The following is an 18,899-nucleotide window of genomic DNA, read 5'->3' as shown; positions in this document are numbered from 1 at the left end:
ATTCAGGCAATTCAGGACTGTCGGTTAGCGCAGCACCGGGGCGGGATCACAAGTAACTCTCCCCCTCGGACGTGGCCTTGGATGTGGAGGGCACGTTGGCCAGGACACCCGGGCTGCCTGGTGGTTTGAGAAGTGTCGTGGGATCCATAAGTCATGTGTGGATGAGCATCCCGAGTGAGGGTTAAGGACTGGCCTTTCTGAAGTGTTTATATGGTCCCCATTGCGGTCCTCCTCTGTAAATGGGGAGCGGAGGCCCAGGGAGACTGTGACCTCCCCAAAGTCACACCGGAAGCCTGGCAGATAGGGACTTGAACCCGGTACCGGCGAAACCCGGGTCAGCACTGGATCACCTGTCTCCTCTCAGTAGGCGGCTAGCTCCTCCATCAGCGCATGGCTGGATCTGCTTTGAGTATGAGCCTAAGCACTAGTTGGGTTAAATTTTCCTCCCATTGTCCTCAGGCCCTGAGATAGAATGTATCCGCGGTAGCGCCGAGCCCTCCCAGTGCAGCGCTGTGAACTTGTGTTTCTGGCTGCCAGAGCCCTGCCCCACTCAGAGAAATGCAAGTTCCTCACCAGCCCCTGGCTGGGTGCCGGTCTGTGCCGTGAGCAGGACAGAATAGCTGCTCCCAGTGAAGGGTCTCGGGGGGGAGGGGCAACTGCTCCGGGGGAGCCGGCCATGCCCATTCCAGCAAGGGGCTCCAAAGTCCCGGCTGGGCCAGGCAGTGCGGAAGACAGAGCGTGAAAGGAAAACGTGGCGCGGTGCCACTAATTACAGAGCTACCGTGAGTTGCAGTGTGCTGTTGAGAGCTCCAGCCCAGAGCTGCAGCGTCTCTTCTCAGTCCTCTTCCTCGTGTTCGTCATGGGGGGAGAGAACGAATGAGGAGAGAGGACTCCTGGATGATGGACAGCTCCCAGGGGATGGGGCTGCGTGAGCCCGCTAGTTCATGTGGTGGTGTTTTGTCATTTGCTGGGGCCATGAAAATCCAGCTGACTTTGCTGTGACAACGGCCAGGGCTTTGTTCACCTGAAAGGCTCCACCTTCCAGCTCTCCTGATGGCTAAAGCAAGGGGGGCGGCAGGGTTTTCAAGCTCCTGCCACTGTCTGGGTCCCTGTCCTTGCTCTTTAAGGAGACGGCTGGTAGCAGCAGGGGCTTTCCAAAGCTGGAGGGGTCTCTGCTGGAATTGCTGCAGTGTCTGGACACCTACCCCCAGCCCTTGTTCTGTTTGCTGTGGTATTTCAGGAATTGCCTTGGGGCAGGACTCTGTATTGGAATGGTTCCCTTCCATTGGTTCCTGTGCAGTTCTCCTTGTGACTGTCCAGAGTGCTGCTGGGTTCTGGGCCCTTACTGGGATTGCTGGTGCTGGTGGTACTGCCTGGGTTGTAGCACAATGCCACACCCTCAGGAAGATCATGAAGCCCCGGGGACAATAGATGTCACGTGCCCCCCTGAAAGTCCTGCCTTTGTTCCTCTCTCTCAGCGCACTTTGACTACCAGTATGGCTACCGGAAATTCGACAGCTCGGACGGCTCGCGCACCCAGAAGTACGCCAGTAACATCACCTACTACTTCGATAACGTCAGCAGCACGGAGCTGTACAGCGTGGATCAGGAGCTGCTCAAGGACTACATCAAGCGGCAGATGTAAGTGCTTCCCCTGGGGACTGGGGGCGACCCTAGCCAGCAGAGCCAGGGACTGGGATTTGTCCTCTCTTGCCGTGGTGTAACGTGGGGCAGAGAAGCTCCGTGAGCCGGCACGGGGGCCGAAATCGGCTCAAAACGTGGTACCCAACTTACCTGAGATACTCAATAGACGCTGCCTCAGGAGGGAACGCAGCCACGTTCTTGCCACAGCCTGGCAGTCGATGCTTCTGTCTGCCATGGAGTTACCGAAACCAGAAGGGTGCGGCTTGTGGCTAGGGCATGGGACTGACTCCAGACCTGGGCTCAGTTCCCTGCTCTGCCAGAGACTCCCTTGAACAAGGCTCTTGACTCTCAGTCCCTCAATTCCCCACCTGTAAACTGGGTCTCTTGCCCACCCATGATCTTTGTTTAGACAATAAACTCTGTGGGGCAGGGACTCTGTGCACAGAACCTAGTCTGACGGGACCCCTGGCTGAGTTGGGGCCTTCAGGTACCCTGGGATACGAGCAAGAGCGAACAGTCTGGCTGTGAGCAGGCCGGGTTGCAGGTGCAGGACTCTGGCTGTCGAGGTGAGGGGCCAGCGAAGTACAGGGGTGATGCCTTTCCTCGGGTCCAGCCCTCTTTTGGGGAGATGCATGAACTGATACGCCCCTCAGAGCTGAGCCGCTACCGGAGAGTCACGTAACTTCCCTGGCAGGGATTGCGCTTGAGCTCCGCTTTGCCCAGCGCCGCTAACGAGCTCCTCATGCGGCTGGCGGCCACACAGGGCAGCTTCCAGCATCTCACTACGGTCCCAGGACGCCTGCTGTCACGGGAAAGGCTGGAGCTTCCAGCGGGAGGGGGCTCGTGGGGTCTGCGGTGCCTGAGCAAGGCGGTGATAGTCTGCATCTCCCTCCTTTGCTGCCGGTGCTCCGTGCAGAGAGTACTACTTCAGCGTGGACAACCTGGAGCGGGACTTCTTCCTGCGGCGCAAGATGGACACGGAAGGCTTCCTCCCCATCACCTTGATCGCCAGCTTCCACCGGGTGCAGGCCCTGACCACGGACGTCGGCCTCATCGTCAAGGTGAGGGCTCCTGACGGGGTCGCCTCTGGGAACGGGCTGGTCCGCGCGGCTCCCAGGCTAAGCTCAGCTCCGCCCGCTCCCCTCCTGTCCGGTCCCCAATTCTCTCAAACCCGGCTTTCCCGCTGACCTCCGGGAAGATGCTGAGGCAGTTGGGGGACTTGCCCAAGGTGAGGCCGAGCAAGTCGGACTTCCTGCCTTGCCCCACTGGGTGGAACCTCAGGGTACGTGAGCCAATGGGAGCACCTTGCTCCCTCCCCGGCGCAGACGCTGGGGTTCTGTCTCCATCTCCCTGCAAAGGCAGCCTTCGCCTCCAAGCTGGGGTACACGGCTGCCCCTCGAGGGGCATCTCTGAGTTAACACCGCTCGGGGGGCTTGGTCTCCAGGCTCTGAAGGACAGCAAGGTGGTGGAGATCGTGGACCAGAAGATCAGGAGAAAGGAGCAGCCAGAAAAATGGCCTCTCCCTGGCCCCCCCATGGCGGACTACACGCAGACGGACTTCTCTCAGCTCATCAACTGCCCCGAGTTCGTTCCCCGGCAGAGCTTCCAGAAGGAAACAGGTTAGAGGGGCGCGTCGGGGTGCGTGTGTAACTGGGGGGGGTAGCTATCGAGTGCCATCACGAATTCATGGCATTAATAGAGGGTGGATGTCTTTTTTTGGTAATTTGTCCCGTTGAGACCCTGACTCTCCCGGGAAGGGTCCTACTGAAGATGGAGGAGGGGCCAAGCACCTGAGACCCTTTGGGCTGAGACTTCTCAGGGCTCTCTAAACTCAATGGAGAATGAGTGTCCAGATTCCCTGAGTGGCTTTTCAAATCTCCGGCCTTTCCATCTAGACATGACAAACTATGGAGAATACGACATACGGCGCAATCCTGCATTGGTAAGAGGGTTCCCTTTAGCAGGCCTTTCCTTGCTACAAGGCCTTTCCCTTCTCTGGACTTGGTGTTTGCTGCTGTGGCAGCTTTCTCTGGGACTTTCCTTCCAGGTTTTTTGAGAATAAGACCCTTGAAGTCGCTCAAGCTCATGCTACTTGCCCTGGGGCCGTCCTTTCCTGCGTGGGTGGGTGGACGCGCAGACACTTGCATACCATGTATAAAACCCTTGTCTGTCCCGAAATGTATCTAGAATCTGCGCCCGGCTCTCCCCGCTCTGCCAGCCCTGTGGCGACTAAGACGGAGGAGGTCAGCAACCTGAAGACTATGCCCAAAGGCCTGTCTGCCAGCTTACCGGACTTGGATTCAGAGACGTGGATTGAAGTGAAGAAGAGGCCTCGGCCTTCCCCAGCCAGACCCAAGGTACTGTGCGGCCTGTGTGGCTCTCCCCCCGTAGCAGGCCACCGGGTGGGACCGGAGCTGGGCAGTGTCTGGGAACTGGCTGGGTTTTGCTGGCAGTTGTCTCGCCAGCTCTCGCAATGAGTCAGGTGCAGGTTTAGTACTGGAGTGGCTTCTGGGGCATGACTCCCATGGGTGGCTTCCCTGTTCTCTCTTGTCCCCATCCCGTTCAGCCTTGAGAGCATGGAGTCACTGCCTGATATGAGCCGTTCCTGGCTGAACGTGGGCCGTCAGCTTCATGTGGCCTAGAGGAAAAAGCAGTGAGCTGAAGGTGGGCCTGGTCTTTCAGCAGCACAGAGCCTGCTGCCTTTAGGACAGCCGGGTCACTCCATGTGCTGTGCTGAGTCAGCACCAGGGTCTTGCTGGACCAGTATTCACTATCAAGGGCAGAAATGTGCAGTTCTCCCTGGCTCCTGACCTGAAAACCCAGCAAGTCTCACGGGGTCTGTTCTCCCAGAGTCCTAGCTGCATCCCCCAGGGCCTCCAGCTCCTCCTCTCCTCCGTTTGCCTTTAGAAAGTGGAGGAGTCGAAGGCGCCGCAGAAACAGAAGGACCAAGACGAGCCTGAGGAGCTGGACTTCCTGTTTGACGAGGAAATGGAGCAGATAGACGGCCGTAAGAACACTTTCACCGACTGGTCGGACGAGGACTCGGACTACGAGATCGACGACAGGGACGTGAACAAGATCCTGATTGTGACGCAGACGCCTCCTTACCTGCGCCGGCACCCCGGGGGGGATCGCACAGGCAATCACACCTCCAGGGCGAAAATGAGCTCTGAGCTAGCCAAGGTCATCAATGACGGGCTGTATTACTATGAGCAGGACCTGTGGACGGAGCAGTTTGAGCCTGAATACTCGCAGATCAAGGTGAGAGCTAGAACCTGTGTCCCAGTGTGCGTCTGAGTGACCCTACTCCTGGCTTAGTTAATCCAGTGCGAACCGAACGTGGGACACGCTCTCGCTTCAGTTTGGGTAGCTGGCGTCTTTCACTTGGATTTAAACCTCTTCCTAACCAGCTTCTGCTAAACGAAATAAACCTGGTTCAGACGGAAACAGGCGCGACCGTGCTGTCTTGTGCACTGGTTGAAAATCAGTGTGGCTCTGCACAGATGAGCCCTGAGACAGGAGCGGGCGAGGGCATCGCATGGTGCCCATGAAAGGCGTCCAGCCGACAGTGCTGGATCTGGGACTCCTACCCGCCGAACAGGGTCACAGGGAGCGGTATGGCTAGCTTCGGCCCTGAGCATGCCCCGGAGAGCCCTCTCCGGCTCCCTTTCATCCCGTGGTAGCACGAGAGCTGGGAGGGAAAATGGCTTTAGTTAGAGTGATGGGTGCAGTTGGCCGGGAGCCAGCCAGCCACACCAGTTCCTCGTCCCTTCCTGCCACTTGGACCATATCTCCCCCTTCCTTTCTCGACCTGCAGCAGATCTGTGCTACGGGCCATCTCCCCCAAAACTACCTCATTTCCTCCTCGCTTCACCTCTGTTCTCACCGTGTCCCGTCCTCGTTCCTTTGGGCTGCTCCCACTGTCTGCTCATGCAGCCTCCTGTACTTGACAGTCCCTGACCTTATCGGCCAATCGCTCCATAAAACTCACTCTTTCCCATCCCCTGTTCTGTCTTCCTCCTCGTGCGCCAGTGGCCTGCACCTTGGAGTCTGTTTCAGGCTTTGTAGAGCATCATATAATCTCTGGCGGTGTGTAAGCCTTTCTAGGGCTTGCCCTCCAAGCGTGCTAGGGGCCTGGCAGCCAGGAACTCTGGGCCGTGGAAACGAGATTGGAAGCAGACGTGACAGTACCGCCTGCAAGCTGCAGCTGGTAAAGTCAGGGTGACATTGCTGAGGGAGAGGCAGCTAGACACTGGGAAGGGAGGGACTGAGGAGAACAAGCTGCAAAGTGCTTCTGCTTCTCTCTGAAGTCTGAGGAGCGGACACCTCCCAGCAGGGGAGCAGGGGGAGTACTGTTAGCTGTCAGAGACGCCCCACACTCGTCTCTCCATGCACGCGGGCGCCAGGTTAGGATCATTCCACCCCAAAAAATTCCTGCGTGGAGGCTGCGCTGTTCAGAAGTCAGGAGGTGCCAGTTTAAAGCGTCCCCTTATGTCTGTGTTGTGGTCGCATTTTTAATTTCAGGATCGTACCGCGTCTCTGGTAATACAATACTGGTTACAGTGCTTTTCAGTGACCCCTCCCCCCCACACGTAGCCCCTGCTCTGTTGCTGGGTCCTTGCTCTGTTTTCATTGCCACAACGACCTGTTGTATCTCCAGAGACTCAGGCTCTTTATAGGTGGTCTCTGTTCTCTCTGAAGTGCCATGTTCTGAGCAGCCGATTCCAAGACCGTTCAGGGAGCGAAAGCTAGCTGCCCTGCGAAGGCGGGTAACCACTACACTAAGGGGGTATGTTTCTCACTCGGGTTAGCTAACGGGGATTAAAATAGCAGGGAAGACCCTGGAACTTGGCTTTTGACTCAAGTCAGGCCTTGTCTCTGGGACAAAATTAAGTCGCCTTAAGTTAGGTCGCCATACGGCCACCGCAGTAATGACTGCGGTGGTTCATGTCCACACTACGCCCCTCTGGGGCTGCGCATTGTCCCCATTAGCACTTCCACCAACTTAACTGTGTGGGGCACTGACTGCTGGAGCCTCCTTGCCCCGGGGCTCCAGCTGTGATCCCCACGCGGGGCTGACAGCCAACAGGCGATGTAAGCAACGCAGTGTCTACACGGACGCTGCCTCGCCCAAACGACATCACCCTTAGCAGGACCCCTCTCATGGAGGTGGAGTTACCAGGTCAGTGTAGTGAGCGACTTACATCGGCGGGAGCAACACCGTAGTGTAGTCACTGATAGAGGTAGGTTGGTGTAAGCTGCTTTATGTTGACCTGACAGTAGTGTAGACCAGGCCGTAGCAATTCAAGTTCAACCCAGGCTCCCCTGTGGGCTTGACTTGGAGTTTAAAAGCCAAGGTATTGTGTCTTCGCTGCTGTTTTGACCCAAGTTACCTCACTCGGGATAAGAACACGCTCTCCCCAACCCCCGAGAAGGCCTTAGACTGCAGTGTGTTGTAGAAGAACAGTTTTACTGAGTGCCGTGGACGTCTGTGATGGTTCCCCAGGCGTACGCGGAGCCGTGCTTGGTACTACACCGTGACGGGGAAATACAGCTGTCCCGTGGGGGGCAAATTGAAGCTGAGAATGAGGAGGCGGAAGTGGGCGGGAGTGAGGAGGAGAGGGCCTGAGGGAGTTGCTCTTTGGGAAGCCATAGGCCGATTCACATAGTAAGTGGGCAGCGAGTGGTGCGTGGAGGGGGACACTTGGGAGCACTCACAGCCTGTGTAAGTACCTCGAGAGGAGAGGGGCTGGGGGGGTGAAGAAGGCGCTGGAGGCCTGGGGGAGGCTGGTCCCTGAATGACCTTGGAGCCCAAGGGAGCTGTAAGATGTTCTAGAGGTGACAGAAGTAGGTGAGTGTGAAAGGAGGAGGAAGGGGGTGGTGATGCCAGTGTCTTCTAGTGCTTTCATGTACTTATCCTCACATCACCCCCGAGAGGGTAGGGAAGTGTTGGTATGGTCCCCATTGCACTGAGGCACAGAGAGGCTTAAGTGCCTTGCTCAAGGTCACCAGGAAGTGTCCGGAGCTGGGAATCAAATCTTGGGTCTCCCACGGCCTAGGCTTGTGCCCTGGCACCAGGCCGTCGTTCCTAGAGATGAGCATGGCTCTGCTCTGGAAGAGCTCCAGGTTGGATTGAGAGTTGGGCTGGCTAAGAGCAATGAGACAGTGACGGCCCCATCCCTGCAGGACATTGTCATGGGACTGTTTCCCTTTCCTGTCCCCAGAAAAATATAACTGGGACAGCAGAAGTGTCGGAGATGCCAGGGAGCTGCGCTAGCCGAGGGTGAGGGGTGCACGGGGCAGCACAAATGGCTCGTGTAGGGAGAGAATGGAAGGGTTCACTCGTCCTGTCCATGGCGCAGAGGGGTGAGCCATACCCCACGGTGCTGGGAGCTGCCACTAGCACGAAGGGGTGGGGCTCCCTTTAAAAGCAGGTCATGGACTGAGTCTGATTCCCTCTCCCAGTCTAAACGGGCAGGCCCTGCAGTAGTTACCCACAGGGAGAGGGCATGTCCAGGCTGTGCTGGCAGTGGGAGGGAACAGCTTGATTTGAGGTGAGCCACAGATGAAGTGTCTGCTCAGGGCCAGCGTGGAACCCCAGAGGAGGCTCTCGGCTGAAGCGGGATGAACCGTCCTGTCGCGGGCAGGGCAGTTGGTCTGGCTACTCATCCTCTTTATCTCTAAATGCAGCAAGAAGTTGAGAACTTCAAGAAGGTGAATATGATCAGCCGGGAGCAGTTTGATACTCTGACCCCGGAGCCCCCTGTCGATCCAAACCAGGAAGTCCCCCCTGGGCCCCCCCGATTCCAGCAAGGTAAGAGACGCGGTATGAAGGACATATTTGTGTAGCTTACTTCTGGCCCTGGAGAATAAAGCTGTCTGTTCCTGCTCCAGGAGAGATGGGGCCGGCTGGGCCGGCTTTAGGAACTGCGGGGCCCGATTCGAATACCCGGCGGCGGTCTGGGTCTTCGGCGCGGGGTCCTTCACTCGCTCCGGGTCTTCTGCGGCACTGAAGGACCCCCCGCTGCCGAAGACCCAGACCGCTGCCGGGTGAGTAAAAAAAATGAAAAAGGCGCCTAAGGCGCGGGGCCCGATTCCGGGGAATTGGCCTAAAGCCGGCCCTGGGTGCCGGTGGCATTGTGCTGCCATTAGCACGTTTGCCGAATGAGCCTTACCTGATGTCCCTAAGTGATGGGAAGTGCTCCCATAGCTGGAGCCTGATCTGCCTGGGGAGAGCTGGGTGTCTTTGACCTGGTAGCTGTCCCTGGGGGGAGCTCCTGGAGTGACTCTGTTGAGCAGGGTGTCTTGGTGCTGTGGGTAACGAGCTGGGACCCATCCCCTGCCGGCCGAGCAACTGGAGCCCCTGGAACGGTGGCCTCGGTCATGCTGTGGCTGGCATGCTGCCGAGCCGGGGATCGGGATAAGGGCGTAGTGTAGTGCTCCAGGGACCCCACCAGGGGAAGGTGGGGGGAGGGTGCTCGCCAACCGTCCTGCTCGGGGCCCTCTGAACCAGAGGGGCCACTGCCCCATCGTCCCGCACTGGTCGTCCCACCCGTCACGTCTGCAGCGCAAGGCGATGAAATCGGGAGTGTCCTAGATCACCTCCCAGCAAGCTGCCTGCGACCCGGCGTGGAGCTCAGTGCCCCGGGTCCCTCCGTGGTTACCAGCCGCCCAACTCCTCAGGCTGGAGCTGCTCAAGCACTGCTGCTCCCTCGACCAGGAGCCATGTGTCCCCTCCCCTCCAGCTCCATTGGGACAGAGGCGGCGCATGCTGCCGAGAATCCCTCCAGGAGTCTATCCATAGAGGCGGGGCCTAGCGCGCCTCCTCCCATCTAGCCGCGCAGCTCGCCCAGAGCGGAGCAGCTCGGGGTCCCGGGAGAGGGGGGAGCTCAAACTCAGGGGTCTCCCAGGCGGTGCAGGAGACTCTAACAGGTCTCGCCTGTGGGTCATGCTGCCAGGTGACATCTCTTGCTCCGAGGGAGGTGATTTGCGCAGTCAGATCTACTGGCTGTATCTTTCTTATGAATGAAATGAAGGAATCTGCGTGTGGGACCAGGTTGGTGGTGCAGCTGGTTCAGTGTCCTGGCCGGGGAAGGGGTAGATGGGGGTCTCCTGGGTGGGTGCGTGCGTACGGGGCGCTCACTTGGAAGGGGGTTCTCCCTGGTCCCAGCTGGTGAGACGCTGCTCTGCCGCAGGAGATGGACAGAACCATAGAGCCCTAGTCCCATAACTGCGGGTGCTCTTCTTAGCCCCACGTGGTTCTTCCCAGCTTTCCACCCGAGGCGGCTGCAGCTTGGTCGTAGCGGCCTCGTCCCTGACGCTTGGTGTTGTTTTTCTGGAGGCGTTTGGTGAAAGGTCAGAACTGCAGGTTGCTCCTCCAGGCGCAGGGGATAGCAGCTTGCGTGTCTGGTCCATCTCCTGAACAGGCTTCGGAGGGAGAGATCTCTGCTACGCGGTTCCAAGTACAACCAGTGAGCTGGTTTCTGGGGGCTGTTCCCATCCCCCTCTCCTTCCTGCAGTTCCTACCGACGCTTTGGCCAATAAGCTATTCGGAGTCCCGGAGCCTTCAACCATCGCCCGATCTCTGCCAACCACTGTGCCAGAATCGCCCAACTATCGCAACGCCAGGACCCCCCGGACCCCTCGCACGCCTCAGCTGAAAGACCCAACGCAGACGCCCCGGTTCTACCCAGTGGTGAAGGAGAGCAGGACGATAGATGCCAAGGTGAGATGTCCTGGGGGGCTCAGGCTGCGTGTGCGGGTGACAGTGCTTTCAGCTACCCAGGAGGGGCTTGGGACTCCTGCTTCCTGTCTGGGGTGGCCGCAGGAGTGGGGTGGGGGGGAGAAGGGGTCAACCCAGGAGAAAAGACACTTACGCCGTTGTCTCTTGCAGACCCCCCGGAAGAGGAAGACGCGGCACAGTTCGAACCCCCCCATGGAATGCCATGTGGGCTGGGTGATGGATTCCCGGGAGCACAGGCCTCGCACTGCCTCCATCAGGTATTCAGAAGGGCAGACGAGGATGGGAAGGGGCCAGAGACAGACCCGTAGAGCTGACGACCAAGGAGCCGTCTGCCCCTCGTGCAGCCCCAGCACCCTCTGGCCCGAGAAGCATGGCGGTCCGCCGGGTTAGAGGGCTCTTCCCTCTATAGCCCGCTCGTCCAGCGGAGCTGCCTCTTGCAGGAGGGTTGGTGACGGGGTTGGGGCTCCATTAGAAGGGAAGGAAGAGAACAGTCCCCTGTCTGTGTCACACAGAGTAGCTAAACGCATGTGAGACGCTAAACCAAAGGGGGTTTGATTGGTGTGTCTTGTGCTCAGCTCCAGCCCCTCGGAAGGAACCCCTGCCGTCGGGAGCTACGGCTGCACCCCTCAGTCGCTGCCCAAGTTCCAGCATCCTTCCCACGAGCTGCTCAAGGAGAACGGCTTCACGCAACATGTGTATCACAAGTACCGTCGGCGCTGCCTTAATGGTGGGTTGGGGGAGGCCCCGCGGAGCTCGCACCTGGGCTGCCGGAGCTCTCGCTCTGCCTAGCAGAGGGTGGGGGTACCCCCTTTGCAGCCACACACCTTAGCTACACGGGTCACGGGTGAGCATATCGTCCTGCTGCTGTGCTCTCTGCACTGACACAATAGACTCCGCTGCTGCCTAAGTCAGGGCAGGGACATGGAACGGACAAGCCAAACATAACCCTCCTTGACCCTGCATTGTAAACTAAGGGGGGCTCTGGGTTACCGGTAGCTAGCATCCCGTCTCCATGCACGCAGAGAGAACTGACTTTGTGGAACTTACACCAACTGGCAGCACAATCAACCTGTGGAACTCCTTGCCAGGGGATATTGTGAAGGCCAAAACTATAACCGGGTTCCAAAAAGAACTAGATAAATTCATGGAGGATCGGTCCATCAATGGCTATTAGCCAGGATGGGCAGGGATGGTGTACCTAGCCTCTGTTTGCCAGAAGCTGGGAATGGGTGACAGGATGGATCGCTTGATTACTTGTTCTGTTCATTCCCTCTGGGGCACCTGGCACTGGCCACTGTCGGAAGACAGGACACTGGGCTAAATGGTCTGTTGGTCTGACCCAGTGTGGCCGTTCTTAAGTGGGGGATTACATTTAGGGCTGGATGCCCTTGTAAGCTTATCCAGGACATCTTACCACCTCATCCATATGCCCCTGCTCCTGAACACGCTCTCCAAGGCAGGGGTATTCTACCCGTTGGAACCCAAAGTAATTGCCTTCCTTCTCCCCCCAAACAGAGCGGAAACGACTGGGCATTGGTCAGTCCCAGGAGATGAACACGCTCTTCCGGTTCTGGTCGTTTTTCCTCCGAGATCACTTTAACAAGAAAATGTACGAGGAATTCAAGCAGCTGGCACTGGAAGATGGGAAGGAGGGATACAGGTAGGGCAGTGGCCGATGTGGGTATGGGCACCTGTGCTGTGAGTTGGGATGGGAGGCTGCGTTCACTTTAAGGGGTGAGAGAGCATGAGTGGGTGGGCCCATCCTGGGGCTGGGGAGTAAACGTCGGCTGGTCTTAGAGCAGAGAGAGCGGGTGTGACGTTGGGGAAGGAACGGGAGAAACGCTCACGCGCCACCTCACGCAGAAGCAAGGTATTAGCTGTGGTGTGTCCCTCGGGAGTGTTCCCAGCCCTGAGAGATGGCGTCATTCCCTGTTGACACTGGGCTGGGTCCAGGAGCCCTGCTCTGACTTAGGCTTCTCACACGAGCTGCTGGTTCTGCAGGTATGGCCTGGAGTGCCTTTTCAGATACTACAGCTACGGGCTGGAGAAGAAATTCCGACCGGACATATTTAAGGATTTCCAAGAAGAAACCATCAAGGATTATGAAGCTGGTAGGTGGTTCCTTCAGCCGCTCCTTGAATCTTATCATCCAGCCCTGCTCTCTGTGACTGGCTGCCTAGGGGCTTCCTCTGGGAAGTCCGGTCATGCTCCGGGTTTACTGTGGTAATGGCGACAGCTGTGACCGTCCAAGGGCTGTGCGGAGTAGAGCACATTGGGCCCGGAGTCACTGAGGGTTCTGGCTGTTCGGGACACAGAGGTTGCTGAGGGGCCTGGCGCTGGGAAGGTTGATGGAAATAGGCCATAGTAGATGTTCTCCAGATTCACTCTTCTTGTGGGACCAGGTCCTTCAGGGTTTCTCTTGAGGGCTTGCAGTGACCCAACCCGCCGACTGAACAGGACAGCCTGCACCCAGAGCTAGTCACCCAGTAGTGAGAGGGATCTTCTCCTCTCCCATGGTTCAGCCATGCCGGCTTTGCTGTGCTCACAGCCCCTGCTGGCCTAGGGAGTGACAGGCCAAGGTGACCTCCGTGTGTGGAAAGCAGGCAGCCCCTCCTCTGCGACTTCATGTCAAGAGACACTCTTGGTGCCACGCGGTCGCCGCACCAGGCCCAAAGGGTCTATTGAGGAGTCTCCGCACCCAATGAGGTGGTGCCACGTGGTTACAGGCAATCCCCTGCGTGTCCTTGGCAGAAGTCCAGGGTATCCGTGAGCCTGTGAGAGGCCCATTCGCATAGTGTCCGTGTTCGGCCGGGGCGGGTGGAGAGTGCTCGTTAGGCTCTGGGGGGGCCCTTCGTGGACAGCTCTTGACGTCTGTAGCTTTGTGTCTCGTAACAGGGCAGCTCTATGGGCTGGAAAAGTTTTGGGCCTACTTAAAATATTCCAAAGCCAAAAATCTGGACATCGATCGCAAGCTGCAAGAATACCTCAGCAAGTTCAGGCGCCTCGAGGACTTCCGAGTGGACGTGAGTAGGCGCTGCGGCTGATCTCTCTCTCTCACACACTCACACTCACACACACTCCCAATCCGTGACCACTTCCCCTAGAGCAGGGGCCAGGTTTAGCTCGGCAGTGACCCCTAGTGTTGTGTTCAGGCCATTGCAGCTGGGTGGGGGAATACAAACATTCCCCCTTGGTTTCTGTGTCGAAGGGCCCCCTGAATACAGGGCTGTTTCTTGGCTACTCGGTCTCCATGGGAATAATATTCAACTTTGTTTTGCTTCCCTGGGTCTGAACAGCTGTGAAGTGCTTCCCTGCTGGAGAGAAGCATGGGCCTTGCTTTGATCCCATGTGCTCTTTTGTAGCCGGGCTGCGTGGGGGAGGCCGGGGGACGCTCCCCCACACGCTGTGACTGGGTTACGGTGAGGTGGCATTTTCACCCTAGATCTCTGACAATGAGTCAGTGACTTTAGGAGCAGCTGAGCTTGAGTGCAGTCTGATACAGCGACAGTCTAGGGGCCGGCAGCACAGGCAAGTGAAGCGTCACGGGCAGGAGATAGGAGAGAGAATTTCAGATGAACTTTATTTCAAAGGGGGGGCTGGGCAGGAGGTTGCCGCACAGATAGTGTGTGGGTGTTAGAGGCGGGGCAGGACAGAACAGCCAGCCTTAGATAAGGGAAGAGAGGGGCCTGCCTGGTATGGTGGAGCCAGGAAAGCTAACCCTGCCCCGCTGGCACGTTACTCAGCCCTCGGGGGTTAGCACAGGCCTCTCCGATAGGAGATCAGTTACCCTTCTGTACCTGCCTAGTGCTCCTGAGGGTTCCACCTCCGAGAAACAAGGGACCACTAGGTTTGCATATTGGGAGCCGGGTTAAGCCCGTTTGTACAAACATTTACTCTATTAACCACCCTGTCCCCAGGGAGACAGGTTAGTATTTTTCCTCCCCATTGTGTCCACGATTAAAACACAGCACCAAGTTAGCTGGCTTGCTTGGTGGAGCCAGGTTTGGTAGTCTGAGCTGGTTCCCTGGCCTGCACTGGACTGCTGAACTGTACTCTGCTGAGAGAGGCTGGGCAGAGAGGGGGAGCCTTCGCCGGAGGCCCCTATGCCTTCCCTGCATGCTCTTGGGGGATGAATCTGGGCGGTGGTGGGTTGGAACCGTCAGCGAATGTAGAGCAGGCCGCATCCCAGTGGGACTCCGTGTGGGGAAGCGCAAATGATTTGCTCGCTGTCATGACTCAGCAGGAAGCAAAAGCAGCTCGAGCTGCTGCCTCCTGGGGAGAGGAATCAGGATTATAACAAGAAGGGGAGAGCGAAAACTTCCCCCAGCCAAGGATCCGCCTGGGCCTGAAGCCAGTTTGCCCCACAAGAATTCTTCCCTCTGGCTCCCTAATGCAGTCGGAGTGCAGCCCTCCCCCTGAGCACCTGCGTGAGTGGATGGGGAGGCTGGGCTAAGGTTAGCCTCCCCACCCCCCTTGTTCCCTGGGATCCAGGGAGGGCTCTTGCAACCGTCGATGGGGCTTCCCTGGTGACGACAGGTGCAGAACACGGGTGCGAGGGGGCGGTGGAGGCAAGACCGTGGGCATGGGGGTGACTTGCTTTGAGATGGCTGCTCTGATGCCAGGGACGTTTCTCTTTCAGCCACCCATGGGAGAGGAAGGTGGTCACAAGCGATTCCCGTCCATGTCAGGAGGAGATGGAAGGAAGCGCTACCCCTCCCAGTCTTCCAGCAAACCGGTCAGCCAGTCCCCATCCAGCCAAGCCCATGCCTCGTCCAGCCAGCCTGCGAGAGAGGATGCCAAAAACCTGAGCCACCATGCCCTTGCCACAGCGGCTGTGGCATCTCAAACACTGGGGAAGTAGAGAAGCTGGAGCTTCTGCTTCCTATGGGGGAAGGGGTGGGTTGGTGGGGAGTTGGACTGGGGGAGGGGAGAAGTGCGGTGGGGAGGGACAGAGGGGGAGTCGGAATGTGGGTGTCCAAGAATAGGCTGCTGGGGCAAACTTCAACGCACACGACCTCTCTTGTGGCGGGAAAACAAGACAATCGCAATCCAAAAAGGATCCTTTGCTTGCTGTCTGTCACTGACTGGAGCTGGACCCCCTCCGCCCCCACTTTCATGTCTTAGCTTCTTTCTGGGTGGGTTGGGAAGGGGGAGATATTTTTTTTATTATATATATATATCAAGTTTTAAATTATTGATAGAAGTTCGTCTGGATTTACCAAAATCACTCTGCGCTACGCAGCCCCTCCTCTCCCACCCCCCCTCCCTCCGGACACGCACCCCTTCAGATCAGCTATGCAGCCTACTCGAAAAGCTACGAGGTTCCGTGTCGAGTCGGCCTCTGGCACCCCGACGTCCCTGACCCGGCTGACTTCACCCATTCCGAATACAAGGATGCGTTTTAAAAACACAAACCCAACCGATACAAAAAGACTTGATTGTATTTGCCCCTCCTCCTGCCAGCTCCATTTCCCTCCACCCAACTCACCCTTCCATCATGGACAATTGGAAGTCAACCAAAGGACCTTGACCAGGCATCGCGATGGGCTCATTCAACCTTTCTGTGCGAGGACAGCGAGGATGGGATCTGCAGGCTCGTGCAGGAACGCTGACCGCACTAGAAGGAGCTTTCTCTTCCTCTCCCTTTGAAAACCACAAAAAAAACAAAAACACCCTCTACACAGACTGCTCTCCCTTGGCTTTCTTCCTTGAAAATAATTGTTTAAAAAAAAAAGAAAAAAAATGTTGCCTTATTGTGGAGTGGGAGTTCTGTGACCCGCCTGACTTCCTCACGTGGCCTCGGGGCGTGGCGTCTGCGTGGGACGAGAGCCCTCGGCCAAGCAGCGGGAGCCCCTCCGTAACCTCCTCCCTTTGGGAGACTCCTGCAGGGAACGGCTGGCGATCTCCCGGGCGACCCGGTTGCATTGACACAGACACCGGAGCTGCTTTCTGCAGCCGAGAGGGACGTTGTACAGACTACGCCGGACGATCCCCCCCTTCCCTTGGAGGTGGGCTGTAGGGCCCACTCCGGAGAGGAAGTGGTGCTGACGCAGCTTAATCTAAGACTTAATAGCCGAAGTAGTTGAAGCCGATGTAATGTATATACTGTTGTAGTGTCCTTCCTGCTACAGCAACTGTCCGTGCTATTGCCTCACTCAGACTTACAGGTGCACTGTCATTTTCTCTCCTCTTCCACCAGTCCAACAAGCAGGGGCAGCGCTGGTGGGGGTTATCGGTCTGCTGGGAGGGTAGGAGCCTAGCAGGGAAGGGGACAGCCCCAGTGGCTGGATTTCTCACTGCTAAGGGGGGGCGTGGAGCCGAGAGAAACGTGAATGTCCCGGAGCACGTTAATGCTACGGCCCAGCAGCTGAGGAAAGCGGATACCAAGAAACCCATCTTGGACCAGTGCTGATCCAGGGGGCTGGCTGGGTGGGGATGGTCTCAATTCAGATGGCTGCCTGCGAAATGTGGTCACAGTGCGGGTTTCCCTGTTACAGATGGGTGCATTCAGTCCTCTTCTTTCCCCCCGTTAAGGTGCATGGCAGGCACCACACTGCAATGGTTTCGGAGCCCTGGGTTTTGCTCGCCCGACCACAGCACCACTCGGCGGTGCAGCATGAGACGGCTTCGGGGAGCATGTGCGTTCGGACTCTCCAAAACACAAGTGCGCCTGGTGGGATTTGGCCGGGGTGGGGAGCAGATGGGGCTGAGATGGCGCGGAAGGAAGTTGTAGCTCGCAAGGCGACCTGTGTCCTGGCAACGAGGCAGTGCGGAATTCAGGCTGGAAGGTGGAGGTGAATTTCCTGGGAGGGGAAGGGGTACTTCCCTTGCTGGTAATACGCTCTGCCTCCATGTGCTCACACATGTGCTTTGCTGGGTTCTGGGCTGTATCTCCTGTGTGTTGGCCTAAGGCCTTGCTCGATGGGTATCGAAAAGAATGTCTGCAGATGCTGCTACCTTGGCCTGCTGCTGTCTGGGCAGCGTAGGACCCCCCTCCCCTCTTCTCCTCCTCCCCCCCCCCCCACTCACTGCTGCCCCATCAGCTTTTAGTGCAATGGCATGTCACCTCTGAGCATCCCACTGATTTAGGGCTGCCTCACGTACTAGGCACCGCTCCTGGCAGGGGGGGTGTCTCTAGGGCTTGCATGCTGCTTAGTAGCTGGGAACCCTGCCCTGTACCGACAGGAAGCCCAGCAGTGCTGCGGGGTTGGAGCTCAGCAATTCAGAGCAAAGCTGGGTGGGTCCGCCAGAGTTCTTCGCCGTTGGGTATCGGCATTGCCAGAGGTGGGTAGCGAGAGGTCCATGTGCTGCTAATGTGCCCTGTCCAGTGAAAGCAACCCGCTTCTCAGAGGTACACTGCATAAAACAGGCTGCTGGGGGGGAGGGGGCAGAGATGCTGGTTGTTTCAGAGCAGCGTTGGGTGACCCTACAGCTGAGCTGCTGTCAGTAGCTTAGAGCCCAGCCAAGGGAACGGAGTGGCTGGTACTTGGTGTTCCCTCAAATCAAGATCCTGGTATATTGCGCAGCTAAAGGCCGCTAATGATTTAAACACACAGGCCTCACCCGAGTCCTTGCCTTATTCTGCTGTGTTTGGGATTGCACGGAGTGCCCAGTTGGCCATGAGAGCCCCAACACGCAGGTGCAGCGCGATCGCGTGTCAGCCCTGATTTTCAGCCTTGACTTTGAATTTCCCTAGTTTTGTGAGCTGGAGCCAGACCCTCCCTCTGGCAGGCGTGTTGGGATTTAGATGGGAGCTGGGAGGATATTGAGCAGTGACTGCGGAGACACAGCTGTCTGTTACTGGGGGGCATGGTCTCTTTGTTACCCATTGAACTCAAACCAGAAATGAGGAAAAGTGGTCTCACCTTGAGGAGTGGTTGCTTGTGAAATCAACAGGCTAAAGGAGCCATTGGATGGCAGAAGTGCCCAGGAACGTTCCAGAGAACTTCAGAGATCCAAACTGATTTTCTGTTCAGTCTTTTTGTTTGTGCGACACCCTCTCCAATTTCAGCCCAGAGCAGTTTGTTTCCCATTTTAGTCAGTGGTTTGTCATTTGTCGTCCGTGTGACCGGGGCCTGTCTAGAAAGTCTTCTCTGCAGGAGAAGCTTGCCCAGAAGAGAGATCCCAGCAGTTGTGCCACAGCCCAGGATTGACATGCCGTTGAATTGTAGCAGATTACAATAGGGTCAAGTGGGAGCAGTGTTGGCACGTTGCTGTGTGAGGCAGGCCCAGATACCTGGGGGAGGGAGAGGAGACGTGGAAATGAACCCGAGAGAGGCATTGCATCCTGCGTATGGTCCTGCAACAAGGTCCTGTTTCACCCTCTGCTCTAGAGGGAGAGGAGACTTTTGCTGTTTGGTGCCTGCAGTGTACGATGTAGGCCACGTTCCAAAGAGGGGAGGACAATCTAGCGTTGGGTGGCACCAGGAGTACAAGTCTCCAGCACCATTGCTCAGATGAGGGCTGACCCCATAGGGTTCTAGCCTGTCTTCACAGGCACAGAGCCCCACAG

The 18,899-nt window shown here is 57.5% G+C and overlaps 1 protein-coding gene across 1 annotated transcript in view; it reads left to right on the top strand.

Annotated features, from left to right (window-relative positions):
- LARP1 (La ribonucleoprotein 1, translational regulator) overlaps positions 1-15,426 on the top strand; it is a 70,856-nt gene extending 55,430 nt beyond the window's left edge. Inside the window, 13 exon segments of the mRNA XM_034779719.1 lie at positions 1,479-1,641; positions 2,561-2,705; positions 3,089-3,263; positions 3,832-4,001; positions 4,552-4,905; positions 8,335-8,458; positions 10,164-10,369; positions 10,538-10,644; positions 10,963-11,114; positions 11,903-12,047; positions 12,389-12,498; positions 13,283-13,410; positions 15,027-15,426. Coding sequence (XP_034635610.1) covers positions 1,479-1,641; positions 2,561-2,705; positions 3,089-3,263; positions 3,832-4,001; positions 4,552-4,905; positions 8,335-8,458; positions 10,164-10,369; positions 10,538-10,644; positions 10,963-11,114; positions 11,903-12,047; positions 12,389-12,498; positions 13,283-13,410; positions 15,027-15,248 — 2,201 coding nt within the window. The 3' untranslated portion in view covers positions 15,249-15,426.
- Positions 15,427-18,899: the final 3,473 nt, after the last annotated feature.

The sequence above is a fragment of the Trachemys scripta genome, chromosome 8, assembly GCF_013100865.1.
Source record: "Trachemys scripta elegans isolate TJP31775 chromosome 8, CAS_Tse_1.0, whole genome shotgun sequence".
Lineage (NCBI taxonomy): Eukaryota > Metazoa > Chordata > Testudines > Emydidae > Trachemys > Trachemys scripta.
The sequence above is the reverse complement of the archived record's forward strand: the minus strand, read 5'-3'. Positions and strand labels throughout refer to the sequence as shown.